The 21083-nt window shown below is 35.3% G+C and overlaps 1 protein-coding gene across 2 annotated transcripts in view; it reads right to left on the bottom strand.

Annotated features, from left to right (window-relative positions):
* Window positions 1–9507: 9507 nt before the first annotated feature.
* Window positions 9508–21083, bottom strand: part of COPS2 (COP9 signalosome subunit 2) — a 30754-nt gene continuing 19178 nt past the window's right edge. For both annotated transcript variants that reach the window (XM_023227239.2, XM_023227240.3), the window contains exons 7-13: window positions 18305–18479; window positions 17898–18076; window positions 17723–17775; window positions 14937–15034; window positions 13712–13794; window positions 12931–12989; window positions 9508–12318 (exon numbers count right to left, since the gene is read on the bottom strand). In XM_023227239.2, coding sequence (XP_023083007.1) covers window positions 12174–12318; window positions 12931–12989; window positions 13712–13794; window positions 14937–15034; window positions 17723–17775; window positions 17898–18076; window positions 18305–18479 — 792 coding nt within the window. In that variant the 3' untranslated portion in view covers window positions 9508–12173. The remainder of the gene's footprint in view (window positions 12319–12930; window positions 12990–13711; window positions 13795–14936; window positions 15035–17722; window positions 17776–17897; window positions 18077–18304; window positions 18480–21083) is intronic.

Here is a 21083-nt window from a genome sequence, read left to right as displayed (position 1 = left end):
TCACTGCAAGCTCCGCCTCCCAGGTTTATGCCATTCTCCTGCCTCAGCCTCCCGAGTAGCTGGGACTACAGGCGCCTGCCACCTCACCCGGCTAGTTTTTTGTATTTTTTTAGTAGAGATGGGGTTTCACCATGTTAGCCAGGATGGTCTCCATCTCCTGACCTCGTGATCCGCCCGTCTTGGCCTCCCAAAGTGCTGGGATTACAGGATTGAGCCACCGCGCCCGGCCGACAAATGGGATTATATTAAACTAAGAAGCTTCTGCATGACAAGGAAACAATCAACAGAATGAAAAGACAACTTGTTGAATGGGAGAAAATATATGCAAACTACTCATCTAACAAGGGAATAATATCCAGAATATATAAGGAACTCAACTAATCAGTAAAAAAAAAAAAAAAAAAAAACCATTAAAAAGTAGTCAAAGGATTTATGAACAGACATTTCTCAAAAGACATTCAAATGGCCAATAGGTACATGAAATAATGTACAACATCACTAAACATCAAAGACATGGAAATCAAAACCACAATGACATATCATCTTACACCAGTTAAAATGGTTATTATCAAAAAGACAAAAATAACAGATGCTGGGAAGGACAGAGAAAAAGGAACTCTTACATACTGTTGGTAGGAATGTGAGTTAGTACAGTCATTATGGAAAACAGTATGGTGATTTCTCAAAGAACTAAAAAGAGAACTATCATATGATCCAGCAATCCCACTACTGAATATTTATCAAAAGGAAAAAAAATCAGTATATTGAAGGGATACTTGCACCCTGTGTTTATTATAGAATGATTCACAACAGCAAATACATGAAAAGAACCTGTGTTCATCAACAGACGAACGAATAAAGAAAGAAAATGTGGTGTGTACACATACGAATACTATTCAGCCATAGAAAATAATGATATCCTTGTCAATTTGCCACAACATGGATGGAACCAGAGGTCATTATGTTAAGTGAAATAAGCCAGGCACAGAAAGACAAATATCACATGTTCTTACTCCCATGTGAGGGCTAAAAATGGAGATAGAGATTAGAATGATAGATACCAGAGGCTGGGAAGGGTGTTTACGTGGGGTGGTTGAAGAATGGTTGGTTAATGGGTATAAATACACAGAAGGAATAAATTCTAATGTTCCATGGTGGAGTAGTGTGACTATGTATTGTACATTTTAAAATAGCTAGAAGATAGGACTGGAAACATTTCCAGCACATAGAAATGATAAATTCTGAAGGTGAAGGATACCCTAAATAGCCAGACTTGATCACTACACAACCTATGCATGTAAAAAAATTACATATGCCTCATAAATATGTACAAGTATTATTTATCGATAAAATTTGTCATTTATAAAAATTAAAGGCTGGTGGTGGTTCACGCCTGTAATCCCAGCACTTTGGGAGGCTGAAGCAGGTGGATCACCCGAGGTCAGGAGTTTGAGATCAGCCTGGCCAACATGGCGAAATCCTGTCTCTACTAAAAATGCAAAAATTAGCCAGGCATGGTAGCCAATACCTGTAATCCCAGCTACTCAGGAGGCTGAGGCAGAAGAATCACTTGAACCCGGGAGGTGGAGGTTGCAGTGAGCCAAGATTGCGCCATTGCACTCCAGCCTGCGTGACAGAGCAAGACTCTGTCTCAAAAAAAAAAAAAAAAAAGTTAAAAATAGGCAAATGTATATTATTTTTTCAAAATATACATATAACTAAATACATGGAAAGTAAACTGAAAAGACATGCTAGTATGCCAGGTGGCAAGGATTATGATTTTCTGTTCCATATACCTGAGATTAAAAAGAATCACTCAAGTAAAAAAAATGAACCCCAGAGAGATTAAGTTGCAAGATCTCAATTCTTAGTCAACTATATAATGCAGGTCGCCTATTTCCCAGGTCTTTCTACTCTACCACATTCCTCTTTCCCGGGAAGCTGAAAGTGGCATTTATTAAGATAACAACCTTGGGCACGGTGGCTCACGACTGTAATCCCAGCACTTTGGGAGGCCGAGACAGGTGGATCACCTGAGGTCAGGAGTTTGAGACCAGCCTGACCACATGGTGAAACCCTGTGTACTAAAAATTCAAAAATTAGCCAGGCGTGATGGCGGATGCCTATAATACTAGCTACTTGGGAGGCTGAGACAAGAAAATTGCTTGAATCCAGGAGGCGGAGGTTGCAGTGAGCCGAGATTGCATCACTGCACTCCAACCTGGGTGACAGACTGAGACTCTCTTTCGAAAAAAAAAAAAAAAAAGATAGCAACCTAATTCCTAGAATTCATTATTTTTTCCACAGAAGCACAATCTCACTCAACTGTTTCCTGATTTTCTATTGAGGAAAAATGACCATTACTTCTCAGATATGATTGCCTGTAAATTCAGTTATTCTTGCTTCATGAGCGTTCAAATATGTAAAGCCAAATATGTACTTTCAGATATTAGGCTGGTGCAAAAGTAACTGCAGTTTTTTCCATTACCTTCAATGTCAAAACCTGCAATTACTTTTGCACCAACCTAATAAAACATGGTAATTTCAAATGTATTGTTATTCTGTGAATTTGAGATTACTCAAAATACAATCTTTCAATATTATTTATATTTGAACTGGTTCATTTCTTCTAGACAAACCCAAACTTTTCTATAATTCATTATTTTTATATTAACATCTAGCTATAATGATATTCTGAGATATCATGAAAATTGATAAACCAAAAGGGCTTTGTTTACATATAGAAAACTCATTCTTCGGCTGGGCGCGGTGGCTCAAGCCTGTAATCCCAGCACTTTGGGAGGCTGAGAAGGGCGGATCACGAGGTCAGGAGATCGAGACCATCCTGGCTAACATGGTGAAACCCCATCTCTACTAAAAAATACAAAAAAACTAGCCGGGCGAGGTGGCGGGCGCCGGTAGTCCCAGCTACTCGGGAGGCTGAGGCAGGAGAATGGTGTAAACCCGGGAGGCGGAGCTTGCAGTGAGCTGAGATCCGGCCACTGCGCTCCAGCCCGGGCGACAGAGCAAGACTCCGTCTCAAAAAAAAAAAAAAAAAAAAAAAAAGAAAAGAAAACTCATTCTTCATCAACGAGGAAAAATTGATAGCTTCTGTGGGGATATACAGATGTTAGGTAAAGCCATGGATTTCAACCATTTTATAGTTAATAGGCGTCAAAGAAAAACTTTAAAGTTAAACGCTTATAAATACACAGTGTTAGGCCAGGCACAGTGGCTCACTCCTGTAATCCCAGCACTCTGGGAGGCTGAGGCAGGCAGATCACCCGAGGCTAGGAGTTCAAGACAAGCCTGGCCAACACGGTGAAACCCCATCTTTATTAAAAATTAAAGAATTAGCTGGGTGTGGTGGCACGCACCTGTAATCCCAGCCACTTGGGAGGCTGAGGCAGGAGAATCGCTTGAACCCAGGAAGTGGAGGCTGCAGTGAGCCCAGATCACGCCACTGTACTCCAGCCTAGGCAACAAGAGCGAGACCCCATCTGAAAAATAATAATAAAATATATATAAATACACACACAGTGTTAGACAGTAAACACACTGGTTTTAAAATATTTTATAGGAAAAGACGTTTTATAGAAAGCTGTTTGTTATTAATGTCTGGAGTTACAGTTGGCTTTATTTTAAAATTTCCTAAGTTATTCTACTTAACATTCAGAAGATGGAAAAAAGAAACAACTTTCAGGGAAGGACAAATACTGCATGATCATTTATGTGAGGTATCTAAAATAGTCAAACTCACTGAAGCAAAGAATAAAATGGTTGCCAGGGGCTGGGGGTTGGGGAAATGGGGAGTTGCTAATCAATCAGTATAAAGTCAGTTATGCAAGATGAAAAAGTTCTAGAGGTCTGCTGCATAATGTGCCTGTAGTTAACAACACTCTATTGTACCCTTAAAAATCTCTAGTGTTCTTACTACCCCCACAACCACTAAATAAAGGACAAAAAAAACCTTTAGGCCGGGTGCAGTGGCTCACGCCTACAATCCCAGCACTTTGGGAGGCAGAGGCAGGCAGATCACGAGGTCAGGAGATTGAGATCATCCTAGCCAACATGGAGAAACTCCGTCTCTACTAAAAATACAAAAATTAGCTGGGCGTGGTGGTGCACACCTGTAGTCTCAGCTACTCGGGAGGCTGAGGCAGGAGAATCGTTTGAACCCGGGAGGCAGAGGTTGCAGTGAGCCCAGATCATTTCACTGCACTCCAGCCTGGGCAACAATAGCAAAACTCTGTCTCAAAAAAAAAAAAAAAAAAAAAAAAAAAAAAAAAACCTTTAATTTATAATGAGAAATTAAGGATGATTATTTAAATGAAATTACTGATAGTTCAATAGAAGAGCTGGAATATCTCCATCATTCCACTGAAAATGCTTATTAACATTACCAAAGACTTGCATCTTGCTAAATCCTAGAGCCCTTCTCTGCCCTTATTTAACCTCTCAGCAGCATTCAGTTGATTAATACTTCCTGTTTGAAATGCCCATTTCTGTGATATCACTCTCATTTATTTCCAAGCTGCTAGTCCACTGTTTCTTTCACCAAAAAAAACTTTCCTAGTCTTCTCATTTCATTTAATGATACCACTGTCTACCAGTTACTCAGTAAGAAATCTGAGAGCCATCCTGGATGTTTCTCTCCTTCATAACTCCCAATTTCAACTCATAAGCAAATCCTTGTTCGTCTTATCCTAATCTTACCCACTTGTCCCGTCCTAGTCCAAAAATCGCCATCATCTTTCATCCAGACTTCTGCAATGGGCTCCTACTGTCTTCTGGCCCACACTCCTGCCCCATACAGTAATTTTTCCACGTAATAGCAAGTATCATCTTTTAAATTTCCAGTCTTCCCAGTGTGTTTAGAGTAAAATCTCTAAGACTACACATAATCTGGTCCCCACTCACTTCTAAAGTCTTAACATCATACCCTACCTCATTTGAATCTGAGATACCCATCCCTATGAAGATGCACTTAACCTCTGCCTGAACTGCTCTTCCTCTAGATCTGCACGTCCAGCTTCTTTCCTCATTCAAGTGTGAAATAAACTTTTATTGATAGAATTTTTCTCTAAAATTAACTGTGTATCTGCCTCTTCCCATACAGCTAAGCTCTTTGAGCACAAGCATAATTTATTCCATATGGTACTCTTCAACTTTATAATGGTCCCTAGCACATGGTAGGCACAATAAATACCTGTCTCAACAGATTAAGCGGTTAGAGAAAGCATATAACCCTTTTAGTATTCTAGAATGTTTGAATTCCTTTCTTACCTACCTGTTGGTGGTAAAGACAGTAATAATGACAGTGACTAAGTTTTACCAACCAACCCTACCTTACCCAAAAAAGTACATTAGCTTATTATCTATACTTAGTCCCCAAATTTTTTGAGACAAGGTCTCACTGTCGCCCAGGCTGGACTGTAGTGGCATGATCATGGCTCACTGCAGTCTCAACCTCTGTGGGCTCAGGTGATCCTCCCACAATAGCTCTGGATAAGCTGGGACTGCAACCCATACCATCATGCTGGCTAATTTTTCTATTTTTTTTTTTTGTAGAGATGGGGTTTCGCCATGTTGCTGGTTTCAAACTCCTGGGCTCAAGCGATCTGCCCGCCTTGGTCTCCCAAAGTGCTGGGATTACAGAAATGAACCACCTTGCCTGAGTTAGGTAACTCTTCAGGTGAAGACCACTAACCTACAAGGGTTCATAATCTGAAGCTTAAAATAAGTTTCTGGAAAGAAAGAAAAAAATTCCATTCATTACTCTAAAAATTGAGAGTTGGGAATATAAAACTATCAAGTATCACAAAATAATAACTCAAATGTCAGATGTATATTGCTTATGTAGTTTCTTGCTGGGCTAATACTATCAACATAATGCCACCTACCACTGCTGTATGAAATGCAGCTGAAACAGAAGTAGCTAATCTGTTTTACTCCTCTTCTACTCCCACAACTTGGAAGGCCAAAGGATTTGCAGTGATATTAGTTTTAGACAGGGATATACGGCTATTAGTCTGAAAGTTCTTTTGACTTTCAAAAGCTGTTTGATTGCATTATCACTGTACTTTGAGATTAGGGTGGTCCATTCCACCAGGTGAACGTTACATCTGAGAACACTATTTTTGGATATATAATAAATTCACAAGTGGTTTCTTAGATGTTGCAGTCCTTAAATAGTTCATTTTAAAGCACCATAACAAGGCTTACAAAGCTTGGGAGCGAACATTTCTTACCCCATGTCTTTCCTTGGCTTAATTTCCTGCTTTAAAGTATTTAATTGTATACTGAAGGAATAATTCCTAAGAGACATTTGTTTGCAACATGAATTGTTCCAGGTCAGATAATTAAACAGCTCAAGAGAGACCAGCTCCTTCATGAATGCTTCAAAGCCTAATAAAAAGGTAATCTTAAACATGGAAAATACTAAATCCCTTCAAACCAAACGAACAAGATTTTCAGTACTTTAGAGAAATATTCTTAAAACATTCAACAGCTATTTTAGAGAAGTATACATTTTTGAAGTACTTGATCAAGCATATATATTGTAAAGTTACTGTGATCTTGGGCATTGTAACTAATGTAACACAGTAAATACTTAAGAAGCAGATGAAGTACTTTTTATTACCAATAAGGGAATGTGCACTTCCAGATAAGTAAAAAAAATCCTTGAGTATTTAAGCCTTATAGCATCTTATGACACATCCTGCACATATAATCAGTTCTCAAGTATTAATTGGTGGAACTGACCATTTTAGGCAGACATCCTGTTACATTCCTAATCACCTACTACTTCCTTCCCAACCAGTGTTAGCTCAAGGAATTTGTTACCTTTTACATTAGCTTATGATAAACAAAAGGGAGAAAATTCGTAATGCAACCAATTATGTAACACATTGCAAAACCAAACAATTTTCTATTTTCCATGTCATTGCTCCATTTCTTGAAATATAATTTTCTTCAGTGTTATTTAAAATAGATGCACAGAAATTTATTACTGTAGTAAACAGTAGAGGATAGGCGAATATTTTTAACAGAAATTAGATACTCAACACTTGGCATTAATATGTTGCTAATAAGCATGCCAGAACTTTCACAACTTCATGGGATGACGCTAGAGATTACTTTTTCTACTCTCTAAACTCCCATAAAATTGATGTCCAATAAAACAACCTTTAGCAATTAATTTTAAAATGTCCTTACTTCAGAATTAAAAAATTACTCTAGATTATGTAAATTTGGACAGTCTTCCACTTGAAACCTAGTCATAACATGCAAGTTACTGGTACAATGATAATTCTTTTCACGGCATATGACATTTGCCCATGTCAGAAATAAGTGATTATTATGGAAAACTGGAAAATTACTGTGATAAACTGGTGATGAATTCTGTACTCCCACAGCATGTTTCACTTATTACATATGTATACATATGCACACAAAAAAGTTTTGGCCAGCTATTCATGTGGAAATTCTGAGCAAAGCTTATAATTTTGCCAACATGGAACAAAGTTGCCCCCAAATAGTAAGTATTAAAGAAATAATTTTTTCTTTTTTCCTGTCACAGGGTTTTTTTTTTTTTTTTTTGGTGACAGAGCTAGACTCTGTCACCCAGGCTGGAGTGCAGTGGCCAGATCTCAGCTCACTGCAAGCTACGCCTCCCGGGTTTACGCCATTCTCCTGCCTCAGCCTCCCGAGTAGCTGGGACTACAGACGCCCGCCACCTCGCCCGGCTAGTTTTTTGTATTTTTTAGTAGAGACGGGGTTTCACCATGTTAGCCAGGATGGTCTCGATCTCCTGACCTCGTGATCCACCCGTCTCGGCCTCCCAAAGTGCTAGGATTACAGGCTTGAGCCACCGCGCCTGGCCTCCTGTCACAGGGTTTTAAGTTAGACTTGGCATATACCTTTGATGCCATATTTTTTAACTACTACAGGTAATTTAGATATTATTATACGTGACACTAAAAAAGTAAAATTTTAGAGAACCACACACTGGTTTCTTCTGACACATTACCTAAGATAAATCTCCTTAAAATTCAAAAGCAAGTAAGTGACGCTAAATTTTAGTGTTTTGAGAAACATGTAGAATCACTACTGACAGTTTAAATTTGTGGTGCTTAATATAACACAAATCCTCCAAATGGCATTTAAAAATCAAGTTTCAATGGCCCAAGAAGTTACTATAAATTTAATAATCTTGAGTTAAAAAGAACCTCCGATTTGTCTTCGTTATGAAATTTCTGCCAAACTCCTACTTAAAAATGTACCAGGCCGAGCGCGGTGGCTCATGCCTGTAATCCCAGCACTATGGGAGGCCAGGGTGGTGGATCACCTGGGTCAGGAGTCCGAGACCAGCCTGGCCAACATGGTGAAATCCCATCTCTACCAATAATACAAAAATTAGCTGGGCGTGATGGCAGGCGCCTGTAATCCCAGCTACTCCGGAGGCTGCGGCAGGAGAATCTCTTGAACCCAGAAGGTGGAGGTGGCAGTGAGCTGAGATTGCACCACTGCACTCCAGCCTGGGTGACAAGAGCAAAACTGTTTCCAAAGAAAGCAAAAACAAAAACAAAAAAACCGTATCAAACAAATATAAACAGGATGCTGATTTGGCCGAGGGGTGGGTGGGTGGGGGGAACCTAAAACAATGAAAACAAAAAGAAACCATCCAGAAAAAGAAAAAAGGAGGAAAATTTTAATTTTGGTCACATGAATGAAGACCAAATGCCTTTTGTGTCACATTCTGAAACCTGATACTCCATCTCTTGTTCTGGATAGTGTTCTTAAACACTTTGAAACACAATAGTTAAATGTCAAATTCCTTTTTATTTTTTGTTATATATTTCAGTTCAAAATGTTTATCTTCCTCAAAATGGTAGAAATATTTAGTCATAAATCCCATACGAAGAATGAAACTCCCAGTTTTACTTGTTTTGTATGCTCAAGCCTCACTTCAACAATGTAAATCAAAAGAGAAATTTTCAGGTTTAAAAGTGACTAAAATAATATTTCAACAAATCCTTAGTAAATTAATGATTACAGATCTCTGAGCTTCTTAAAAAGAGGTAAAGAGAATCCACTAGGCAAATAATTTTTTGTCTTACGGACTAACTGCTTCACCCATAGATTTAGACTGACACTGACACCACAGAAGTATACGTACCTGTGTTTACTGAAGAATTAAAAAATGATTAAAAAAGAAAATTTCTCAAAAATTTCTACCATCGTGGATATTTTAAATATTAAGAATAAGAGTTTTTCAGTTTAAGACAAACCTAAGTCTTACATAAGGTAACAAACAGTACCACCCACAGCATAGCCCATTTAAAACAGGCCTCTCTCACTTAAATACTAGATTCTCAGTTTTCTTGAAAGATGTATCAGCCTGTAGTTAGAAAGGACTCACGTAATGAGAGCATTACTTAGTATATATATACTCATCTTTAAAAAGAAATCAGTTATGTTACATTAAGATGTGGAGAAAAAGTATTTAATCAACAACTTTAATGTAAGAGCAAGAATGAGTAATGGAAATCCAGCTCTTGTAGTAGACAGCATCTACTTGTGGCAGCCAAAGACTTCTTTGCAGTAACTTTTAGCTAGGTTGAGGGATAAAAAGAAAAATGAGATGAACACATTACAATATGATGTAAACCACTGGTACGGTTTTCACAAAAGTGGAAAAGATTTAATCAGTGAATAAATGCTACAAATTTGCCAATCGATTTTTAACTTCCCCTAAATTTATATTTTGATAAGCAATCTCTAAGATATCAACTCTACAATATTTGATGCACAAAAACACAGAGAAACGTTTTAAGGGAAGAATAAATTATTTTAAGTTAGTCAGACTGTTAAGATATATTTAAAAACCTGTATTCCAGAACAGAAGTCACAAATGACTAACAGAAAAAAAAGAACGCACCTGTATCTGGGTAAACAAAGCTACGTAATACACAATTACAATAAATTATTATGGTATAACTTTGGATCCTGTTATATATTTAGCCCAGTTTTCCACAGAAAAACAAGTGCATGCTTTCTCTCTAGAAAGTGGAAGATGCACTATTGTACAAAGCAAAGATAGCACAGGAGAACTGGGCACTGCAAGAATTGGAGGATAAAGGTTAAATCATTTCATTCAAATCCTTTGAATTCTAATTCCATCAACTCAAAGTTAAGAAGGGCTTTAGCTTTCAAGGGTTATCACATGCATACATATTTGAATACAGGCACAGAAACTCATCATTTTTATTTGGATAACAAAGGGTCTCCAAATTATATTGAAAAATAAATCCTAATTAATATCACTCTTGTAAAAAAAGTTTAGCACACTTTTCACAAATGATTTATGTAAAAGAGAAGAAAATACACATAATTTTATAATATCTTAAACTCTTTTATTCCCTACCATAGACATTTTGTCTTTTGTTTTCTTTCCGTTTTCTACAATTTCCAACTTGTACCTGTGTTTAATACTGCTTTAGTCTGCTAAAGACATTAACTGATTGCTTTTCTAAATCTAAGGATTATATAGTTTTAGTATAAATATATATCACATATTTTCGTAAAATTTTGACAAAACCGAATAAGCATGCCTTGTTTTAAGTCCATGCTCCTTCCACTGTTTATAAAATCTGATTTAATGATCAAAAAATTCTTGGTTGTCACTCTTCTGTTACAATCTTCCTTCTGAACTGCCACCCAGTTTTTACATAATAACAAGCAATAGAAAAACCAAAGAAATTATGTTAATCTTAGTTCTTCCTTTAGACACTATAAAATAATGTGAACTTTTTAAAAAATGAAACAAATACATCCAAAACTCAATACATTCAAATGAGCTGAGTTCCTTTAAGGTAGTTTGTTACCTTGGAAGGCCACAGTTCATTCTCCTAAGTACACTGCACTGCTCAAAAAACCTTTAAAACTCTTTTGGGATTGCTTTCAAAGCCAGTTGTATACTTTCTGCATTACCTCAAAGTTAGGTGGAAGTTTTGGAAACTTTCACTTGGTGCCAAATAATGGTAACTAAAAATAATCAAGCTTCCTAATACTGTATTTTTTAAAACAACATATAATCATAAAGTTAATAGTGTCTGTGACAAATTAACTTTGAATGCAATTCTAAAAGAGTAAACCCAACAGGTTTTGGGCAATGGTAGATTGCTGGCATTAGGAAACAACCTTCCAGCATGATCACTATTCAGAGTAACATTCATTTAGCTGTCTATGTTCTGGCATATTTGTTTAAAGTGAACATTCTGAGAGTTAGTATTCTTTTGAAAAGGAATATCACTCTTTAAAAAAAAAAGAATTTTATTCCTTTAAAGCATCACTGTCATAACTATGCAAGTGTTTTGTTAGAAAGTAGTTCTCCTTACTGTATCAATAAAGACTACTTTTAAAAACTTGAAAGCAAATAACCAGCTTATTTGCCCCCAGGCTTTTTAAAATCATTAACTGAAGATAAAATAATTTGAAATTTCGAAGGTACTAAAAAACAAAACAACAACTCCAAATGTAATAAAAACACATCAAGAACCAAACTACAATTTCTGAGCTGCACTGTTTATTTTGCTGCTTGAAACCTAAGTGACAGTATGCCACTATAATTATGGGGTTTCGTCTAAACCTTTACTACACTGCAGGTACAGAAATATACGGACACATTTTTAGAGAATTGACATTTTGCAAAATGCAGCAAACATTTTAATTTATACATGAGAAAAGGAAGTGTTCAAAAGGGTATGCATTTCAAGTTATTGCAGGTTATTTGTGAGAGAATTTCTGCAGGTAAAACATGTTTAAATTTAACCAACAGTAGCGTGTCAGTGTATTTAAAATCATGACAAAAATCTTCTCTCTGGTCATGTTGCCCATGACAAATTACTATGATGTTGCATGTTTAGGGCAAGATGTCAATACAGCATAAATCCCATGGTATTTTGGTTTTCTTCTGGAGATTAAAGCTGTTTTTCTTGGGATAAATGCAGCAGCAAAACACAAACCAGTTGATCAAAAAAGCACTTCTGCCATAACTCCAATAATTTTCAGGACACATCAACCGACAGTAGTTTTGCCATTCCCAGTTCTTTTAAGGATTACATCTCTGCACTGTTGCCTTAAGGACGTCTGTAAAAGCTTGTTCTCTGTTAAGCCAGTTTACTGACTACAGCCTGGTTGAGAGAATTTAGTTGGTTGGTCCATTTATCTAGTGCAGTATATCGTGCACCACCCCTCTTCTGATGATCCAGTTCAAGGAGTTGGTTGACTTGATCAATTCGGCCATGAATAGTGCTAGAAATAAATAAATAAGATGTGTCTACAAAAGACTTTCATCAAGCACAGTTTCTGGACTAATGTTTCATAAAATACAGTATCAACAAATGCAAAAAAAAAAAAAAGCAGCTGCCTACATTAAATGAGTTCAGTGTTAGTTTTAACTTCACTGTGTTATTCAAACTCCAGATAGAAACCAGATTTCAGATACTTTTCATCAGTTTCACTGAAAGAACCATGAGGCATAGATTTATCCAATTAATCAAAGGCAAATATCACCCATGAAGTTTTAAGCACTGTACTGTTTTTAAGAAAGATGTAATTTCAAAAATGTTATGTACCACATACCCTATACTTAAAAGCATACACAAATACTATTCATTAAATAATTCTTTGGCTGTATATGATAAGAAATCCTTCTGAAAAATCACTTAGAACTTTTTCTGAGATGTGTTTAACATGCCCATTCATCAAAAACCATCACACATACATATATATCTCTTCTAATAGAAAACCATAACAAAAGGGTGCTTTTTATGAATAATCAATAATCCAGTTGCTACCTTTGTCACTATTATTCAAAACTTATGGTACCAAATATTTTGTGATAAAAAATAGTAAAGTACTTACTTATCCAATATGCACTGCACCAGCAAGCTCTCCACATCAGCTACATCTATGTTTAACTCCTAAGACAAAAGACTTGTTATATACTAATTCACATTTTAAAGACTTCATAATTTTACATAATCATTCTAATTTTAATTCATTTCTATCACTTAAAGCAAAATTAGTGAAGAGAAAATTTTTAAACATATTACATTCTCACTTCAAAATATCTCTGAGAACACAGGTCTGATAAAGACTTAAATTTTTAACTTCTGAAGTATATTCCTACAACAATTTTATTGTGGTTGAAGTTAACCCTTCATCAATTATATATTTTAGCCACTACTCTCCCCTACAAATTTTCTCTGAGAGTGAAAGTATGTTTAAAAAGAAATTTAGTGATTCCTAATTTCTTTGTTACAATGTTAAGGCTCTTTGCTGTTAACTCAATTTATGCCAAGAAAACAGAAAAATTCACATTAAAAGTAAAGCCCAGCCCCAGCTACTCAGGAGGCTGAGGTAGGAGGCTTGCCTGAAATCAGGAGTTCAAGACTATAGTGTGCCACACTGTGTCTGTGAATAGACATTGTACTCCAGCCTGGGCTATACAGCAAGACCCTGTCTCTTAAAAAATAAATAAAAATAAATAAAAAATTAAAACTAAAGCCCTTATGTTTAACTTACAAAATGTATTATTATAATAAAATGTTACCAAGTTAGAGTGACTCTTAAATGGAAGACTGGTATACTGCATTTATAACTATAAATTATAAACACCATTAAAATCCATGAATGTAAGTACCTTAGAAATAAAAGGAATATGTATTCTTGTGTAAGGCTTAATTAATTTTATAAGCACTTGTGTTCTGATGTTTCGCAAAAGCTCTGAAAGACAAAAAATTAAAGTAACATTTTATTTAAGTTTGTATGATATCTTTATGAATCATTATGTACTCCTAATTCTCTTCTCAAAATACATTTTCCTGATTGCCAAGGATATAAAGTGTTTAGATTTTAAAATACCTGGGTCAATGGATGCACAGTATGATCAGTTGCTGCCTATCCCATAACTTCTTGTTCCCACCTCCTTGATTTTGTTGACGTTGACACTCTACCAAAATATTGTCTTGCCTTCTCAATATTACACTACTTATCATGTCCTCAACAGTCAACATACTTTAAGAAGCTCTGATTTGTATCAGCCAGCCAAGTTCCTTGTTTTAGACTCTTTCAAAACCTAGACTACTATATTTCATATAATGCGTTTACAATTTCCTCCAGTTTTGTCTTAAAATTTTTAAAAATCAGGTTGAAATTCATGTACAAAGATTCTACATTTTTCTATATCTATAAACTGCAGTATCATTCTAGGTTCATGTGAGAACTTTTCAAATGTCTGTTGATTAAAAGAGAAAGGAAGATGGGGAACAAGAGAACATTACTTCTGATGCATCTGAAATCTAGTTCCAAATGGTCATTTAAAAACCTTCAAATAGCTCCGTAATAGGTGGGAAAATTGGAGCTATAAAAGAGGTTCAAGAACAAAGAGATGATTGTAGTCTTTGGTAATTCAACGTAACTTGCTAAAAACCTCATTCACTTACTGGTATGAAACCTTCACAATGTTACCTTATCTTTCACAGTACATCTGAGCATTATCTACAGCAGGATATTTTCAAAACTTTTGTTATTTGTCAAAAAGAAACCCTAAAAATTAACTTTGAACCTAAGCATCAATAATAAACATGCAACAGCATCTATATTAGATTTTTTAAAAAAGGGACAGTTACCTTAAACAAAATGGACATTATATATAAACTTGACTATATTAATACGAAATTGGCTAATTTCTTTAAACAGCTTCATAATTCTAAGGAATATCCCATCCAATGACAGCATTTAGAAACATATCTATACTTTGCAATAGACAGAAGAAAAACAGCTTAATGCCATGCAGCTTCATTAAGAAGCATTTGTTTGACAGTGGCAAAGAAAGTAATAGAATCCAGTCGGCAGAAAGAACATACCTTCGATGTGTTCTCTTATGAAAGGATCATCCATGATGTTGCTGTGATTTGTTTTTAGAATCTTTTCAAATTCAGTGATGTCATTATTCTGATAGGCACTAATAGAAAAACAAAAAGTGTAAATTATGTCAAACATGAAGAAGTTATTAAATCAGATAATTCAAAGAGCCTGTTTCTCAATTTTCATATGGAAAAATCTAGATATACTTTCTGTCATGGAAATCAGAGTTAAACAAGCACATATATCCTTCTGCCAAAAAAATATAAATTTCCTTTTCATGCTTTCGGTTTTTTAAAAGAAAGATTAAATAAATCTTCTTTTGGGGTTATATACTATATTTATACATAGTTAATTAAAATCACTTCAATATCTTATTTTTGTTAAAAGTTAGCAATAAAACATTTAACGACTATTTAATGTTCGATGTTTCCAAATGAAATTGTGCATTTAATTCCTAATTGTTCATAATGAAAGGAACCGGGTTTCATGTACACTACTACATGAATGGGTGTAGCTGTGTCTTTCAAATAAGAGAGTATATCCTCTGTGTAGGTTATTCAGAAAATGCAGCTTCCTAACTTTTTTATTCTAGAAAGCTACCAGCAACTGTCAAAATTTTCAAAAGGAACATTTCTCAAGTCTCTCTAACCTTAAAATAACACTGAGCTATAAAGCAGAGACATCAGTGGCAGATAATTAGTGCCAACTAGGTGTACACACAAAGTCAAGAGTGATGGAATCCCCTGTTGCAGAAGGCCAAAGGCTGATTTATAGTCATAATTCTCTGAGGTACCTAGTATCTCCTCTTGAAATAATTCTGTAAAGCTCTATGGGGATTGCTAAAGGTGCTGAGAAGGAAGAATCCAACCTTCTGGATATGGCACCACTGTCTGCTTTATATGTATCATCAGCTATTCTGCACGCCCTCTGCTAGTGCTTCCATCTGCTGGGTCCCAATGTAACTTCATGTTAGGGGCAGCTGATTCAAGTGCTTCAACAGGAATTATTTTCCTCTAGTCTCCTGGCAACTGACTAGGAAGATAAAATTAGGAAGCATTACTTTCTTACCTACCCCAAATACACTGCTGTAATATACTATATAAGAGGACATATTCAAGAATTGAAAACACTTGCATAAACATTTATTTTATATTTGTACACATACATATTTTAACTGTAAGACATTCTTCCATTTCTTAAGCGGGGTTTAAAAAAAAAACAACTTATACAAAATTGTGGGACACCATGGGTCACATCATGTGGGTCAAAATTTACCATTAAAGTAAGTTTTGAGTTCCAATACAGTGGCTTCACTGGAGTAGTTGGATATAATAAATATATAAATATCATTATATATTCTGATGTAAGTCAGATAAAGTTCTGATAAATCAGTCCTTTAACCAATTTTAATGTACTTAACCAATTTAATTTATATAAAATATCAATGTCTAGGGCAAAGCTTTTCCTCCATATTTCTTTCTAAATTGCTGCTCAGCAATTTAACATTATAAACAACTTTGGTTCTTAATTAATGTGACCAAATGTGAATGCAATAAACTACCTGAAATAAAGAGAAGTTTTCTTCATCTTTATTAAAAGCATCATAATTAAAAGTAACTTAATTCAACAACCAAATTAAAATAAACAATAAAGAAACTGATTTAATGCGGTAACTTAAGGTTTTTAATTCCCAACTGTTCTTAGTCCCTCTAAAAAACCCCCCCTTTTTTTTTTTGCAGCTAAAATTAAGGTTTAAAAGTTAAATGAGGACATTTTACACAGGAACTTTAATATCATGAAATAAGTTATTTTCTCCAAGTACATACAATTTATATGTAGGTGACCCATAATTTGCAGTCTAATAGTATTTTCTGTTCAATGAAAAAGTACTATAAATAGAACTTCTGGTCACCTAAATTATTTACATATATCTGAAAAAAAAAAAAAAAAAAAAGCCCTGCTTTATGTCCCTAACTACGTTTTTCCAGCTGTGGTAAAACTCAGCTGTACAACTTATAATAAAAGACCTGAAGAAACTTGGTAAATTTCTTATACTTTTTAATGAATAAAACCCACAAAAACCCTGGGTTCCATTTATTCTATGCCTGCAGGAAAGTTTCTCTTACTAATTCCTTTTGCAAAAATGGGCCTTTTCTTCTAGTTTTTTGTTTGGTCTTATCTTCCATAATTTTGTTGAATATTAATTGACTATGGTAGGTTCTTCAGTGGTTAACCATCATTACGAATCATTCCATAAATCTTGAGTTTCTTACCAGTATGACCCTTCTGCCACCCCACACTCCACCTCAGAAAATTATCCATTGTAAACATTTAAAAAAATACTTCCATCTTATAATTGAGAAAATATATGAGTAAAGAAATATGCTTATGCCGTCTTGTCTTACTGAAAATTCTTGACTCATCTTGGACTAGTTCATAATTTCATTTGGATTAAGAGAGGTATAGGCAGTACCATTGTGAAATAACGTTTTAAGACATCCACAATCAATTTTCCACTGAAAGACGCAGGTGCATGTGTGTGTGCGCAGACAGACAGACACACACACGGATAATAGGAAAACTAAGTAGTGGATACTTTATAAAATCTTATGGCTACAGAAAACAGCATATAAGTAACTTCAGAAAATAAAAATTCTACAAACTTTTCTAAGAAAATACAAAAGGGCAAATGTTGAATACCAACTGAGTTCTGAAAAGTTTTATCTCTTGCTCCTTTATGAACTGCTTTAAGGAAATTTATCTTAACTGAAATATAAAATCTTACCTTACTAAATTCGTCATTGCTAAAATTTCTGGATCATTTTTGTACGGCTTGGCCTAAACACAGTAAAGAAAAAAAATAACTAAATATATGTACAAAGAAATAACATTTTAAAAAAAGAAATAACATTCATTTCCAGATAGCTGATAAGAGAAATTAACAATTAAAACACACGTACCTCCTGTGAGTCAAATGGATTTATTCCCGATTTCATAAGCATATTTGCTAAGACCAAATATTTTAAGCAAGTGGTTCGTCTTGGACTTCCCGATTCATCATAATTCTTGAAGGCTTCAAAAAAATCAGTGTGTGCCTTTTCAAATTCACCTTCTCTCAAGTGCATTTTACCACCACATTCTGTGAAGAATAAGACACGAGAAAATAGGACATTTTCATTCTGTAATAACAAGATTGACCACCTCATAAAGGCCAAATGAAAACTATTTCAGTGCCTCTGTTTTTAAATTATATAACTTGAAGAGTACTGGCCCCAAGGTATACACTGAAGTTCTAAAAAGCAAGAGCTTAATTAAACACTTTGATATCTCCCCATGCCACTGCCCACCCTCTCCAAACCAAACTTGCCTCTGATAACTCCCATAATCAGTGGATGAGGGATGGCAGACTTGATGTGAAGTGACTGTTCATAGAGTGCTTTAAGTTTTTTGTTATTTTTCTGTGCTGTGTACATTTGAATTTCCAAAGCATATATTTCTAATAACTGTGTACCTTTTTTCAGATCATCTTCTCCATCATCAGTCTAGGAAAGCAAATACTTAACTTTAGACAAGATAGAATTCAGACAGTAATTCTTATTTGCATTAGCCTGGAAATCTTACATTTATAATACTATTTCCATGAGAAAAGGCAATACAAATTTTAATTGGAAGCTACAGTACTAAGAATACTACTTGTAATGGCCAAAAAGAAACTAACACATCCTTTCCACTTTTTAGTTATAAGGAAAAAGTAGCCAAAGGTTTTTTGTACAATAGTCCTTCCTTATCCATAGTGAATATATTCTAAGACCTCCAGTGGATGTCTGAAACTATGTATAGTACTATGTTTTTTCCTATATAGTAAGTCCTCATTCAACACTGTCGATAGGTTCTTGGAAACCATGACCTTAAGCAAAACAATGTACAATGAAATCATTTTTTCCCCTCATCAATGTGGTGTTGAACAAAAGAACATTAAATCACAGTTTCTAAGAACCTATTAACAATGTTAAGTGAAAACTTACTGTACATACATACCTATGATTAAGTTTAATTTATAAATCAAGTACAGTAAGACATTAACAATAACTGATCATGTAATAGAACACATAATAATACACTGTAATAAAAGTTATGTGAATGTGATCTCTCTCTCTCTCTCAAAATATCTTATTTTCAGACCACAGGAAATAAGTTGACCACAGGAAATAAGTTGACCACAGGAAATAAGTTGACCACACGAAACTGAAATTGAGGAACGCAAACTGTGGATAAGGGTTGGGGGGACTGCTCTATGTATGAAATGTTTTAATGTTTATGTTTTTATCTAGGAGGTTTATTATTGTCTTCCCCAAATCTTCACAACTGCTTTACAACCACCTATTCAAGTAAAAAGCCCTTCCTAAGTCCCTTCCACATGCCAGGTGCTGGGTCTATCATGAGGAAATAAAAGTTAAAAACCCCAAGGTTCTTGGTCTCAAAAAGTTCACACTCTAGTAGAAGATTAATCTGTCAGTAAGTAAATTACAATATAAATGACAATGACTAGGTGAAGCATAAACCAAGTGCCTAGGAGAATGAAATAGGGACTAACTTTCCTGGAGGACGTCACATGAATCACAAAAAGGTGCTCACATTTGAGCATGCCTTTAAAGTTGACCAACAGCCCACGAAAAGTGGGCCATGAAAAATAGCAATATGATCAGCAGTAAGATATTCATAAATATCTCACACTGACATACACTAAGCCAAAATTTATTGTTTATTGGGTCTTCAAACTTAAAATTCTGTTTAATTATTCACTAATGAATCACAACCAGAGTAAAACATACAATATACAAAACAATTTATACATCTAGAGTATGCTTCATCTTTCCCTGAACATACTTCCACCAAAGTACTAAGTAATATAATGCTATTTACTATCCTGATAGCATTTTTCTTACGTTCTTAAAGCAAAACTTCTTCAAAGGGTTTTCTCAAATTCCTTATATACATACTGAAAGACCCTCCACATTCAGAGATGGCTGCTCCAACATTTCCATTTCACAGGGAACTGAACCTCCAGTTGGTTATGAATCAGACTAAAGCATCCTAACAATGCGTAGACAAGAAATAATTCCTAAGTGACTAATCTGCTTTACAAAACTATTGAGTATCTGCAGGTGATTCATTTAGAACAGTCTCTTGATCATTTCTCCCATTCACAGAAATGACACATATATCATTTAAATAATACTACATGGTGGCGGGGGCGGGAGGGGTTGGAAAAAAATAGTACATGGCACTAGAAGAGTTTAAAAATATTTAAAGCAGTATTTCCACATTCAATTTAAACTAGTATTAAATGATGTATTTGGTTAAGACAAAAAAGGGAATATAAAATGAAAGCCTGGTTAAAAGTTATAGAGCCATTCTGTCCTGACCATATGGCTTTTCAAATATAAAGTAATTAATAACAGAAAATAAAGAACTCAGTACCTCTGTCACACTAGACATACTTCAAATGCTTGACAGCTACACATAGCTGGTGGTACCATATTGGACAACAGATATAGAACATTCTCAGTATGACTTAAAGTTCTGTTGGACAATGCTGCTAGGATTCATATAAATCGGAATATAAAAATATCTTTATTACACATGCTTATAATATCCCGGCTCTGTTTTCATAGGGTATATAACTAAATATCAATATAATAGTTAAGTATTACAACAGGCCTGTTTGTTTATTGATACTTGGTACCTCATTACACAAAGAATAAAGATTGAGGGGCCAGGCATGGTGGCTCACGCTTGTAATCCCAGCACTTTGGGTGGCCGAGGTGGGTGGATTGCCTAAGCTCAAGAGTTCAAGACCAGCCTGGGCAACACGGCAAAACTCCACCTCTCCAAAAAAATACAAAAAATTAGCTGGGCATGGTGGTGTGCGCTTGTAGTCCCAGCTACTTAGGAGGCTGAGGTGGGAAGACTGCTTCAGCCCAGGAGGCAGAGGTTGCAGTGAGCCAAGATTGCGCCACTGCATTCTCCAGCCTGGGTGACAGAGCCAGACCCTCTCTCAAAAAAAAAAGAAAAAAAAAAAGGTAATTTTATAACGTATTTTCTAAATTTTATTTTTGGGATAATGCTTAAACAAAAACACCCCT

This window comes from Piliocolobus tephrosceles, chromosome 6, assembly GCF_002776525.5.
Source record: "Piliocolobus tephrosceles isolate RC106 chromosome 6, ASM277652v3, whole genome shotgun sequence".
In the NCBI taxonomy this organism is placed as follows: Eukaryota; Metazoa; Chordata; class Mammalia; order Primates; family Cercopithecidae; genus Piliocolobus; species Piliocolobus tephrosceles.
The sequence above is the reverse complement of the archived record's forward strand: the minus strand, read 5'-3'. Positions and strand labels throughout refer to the sequence as shown.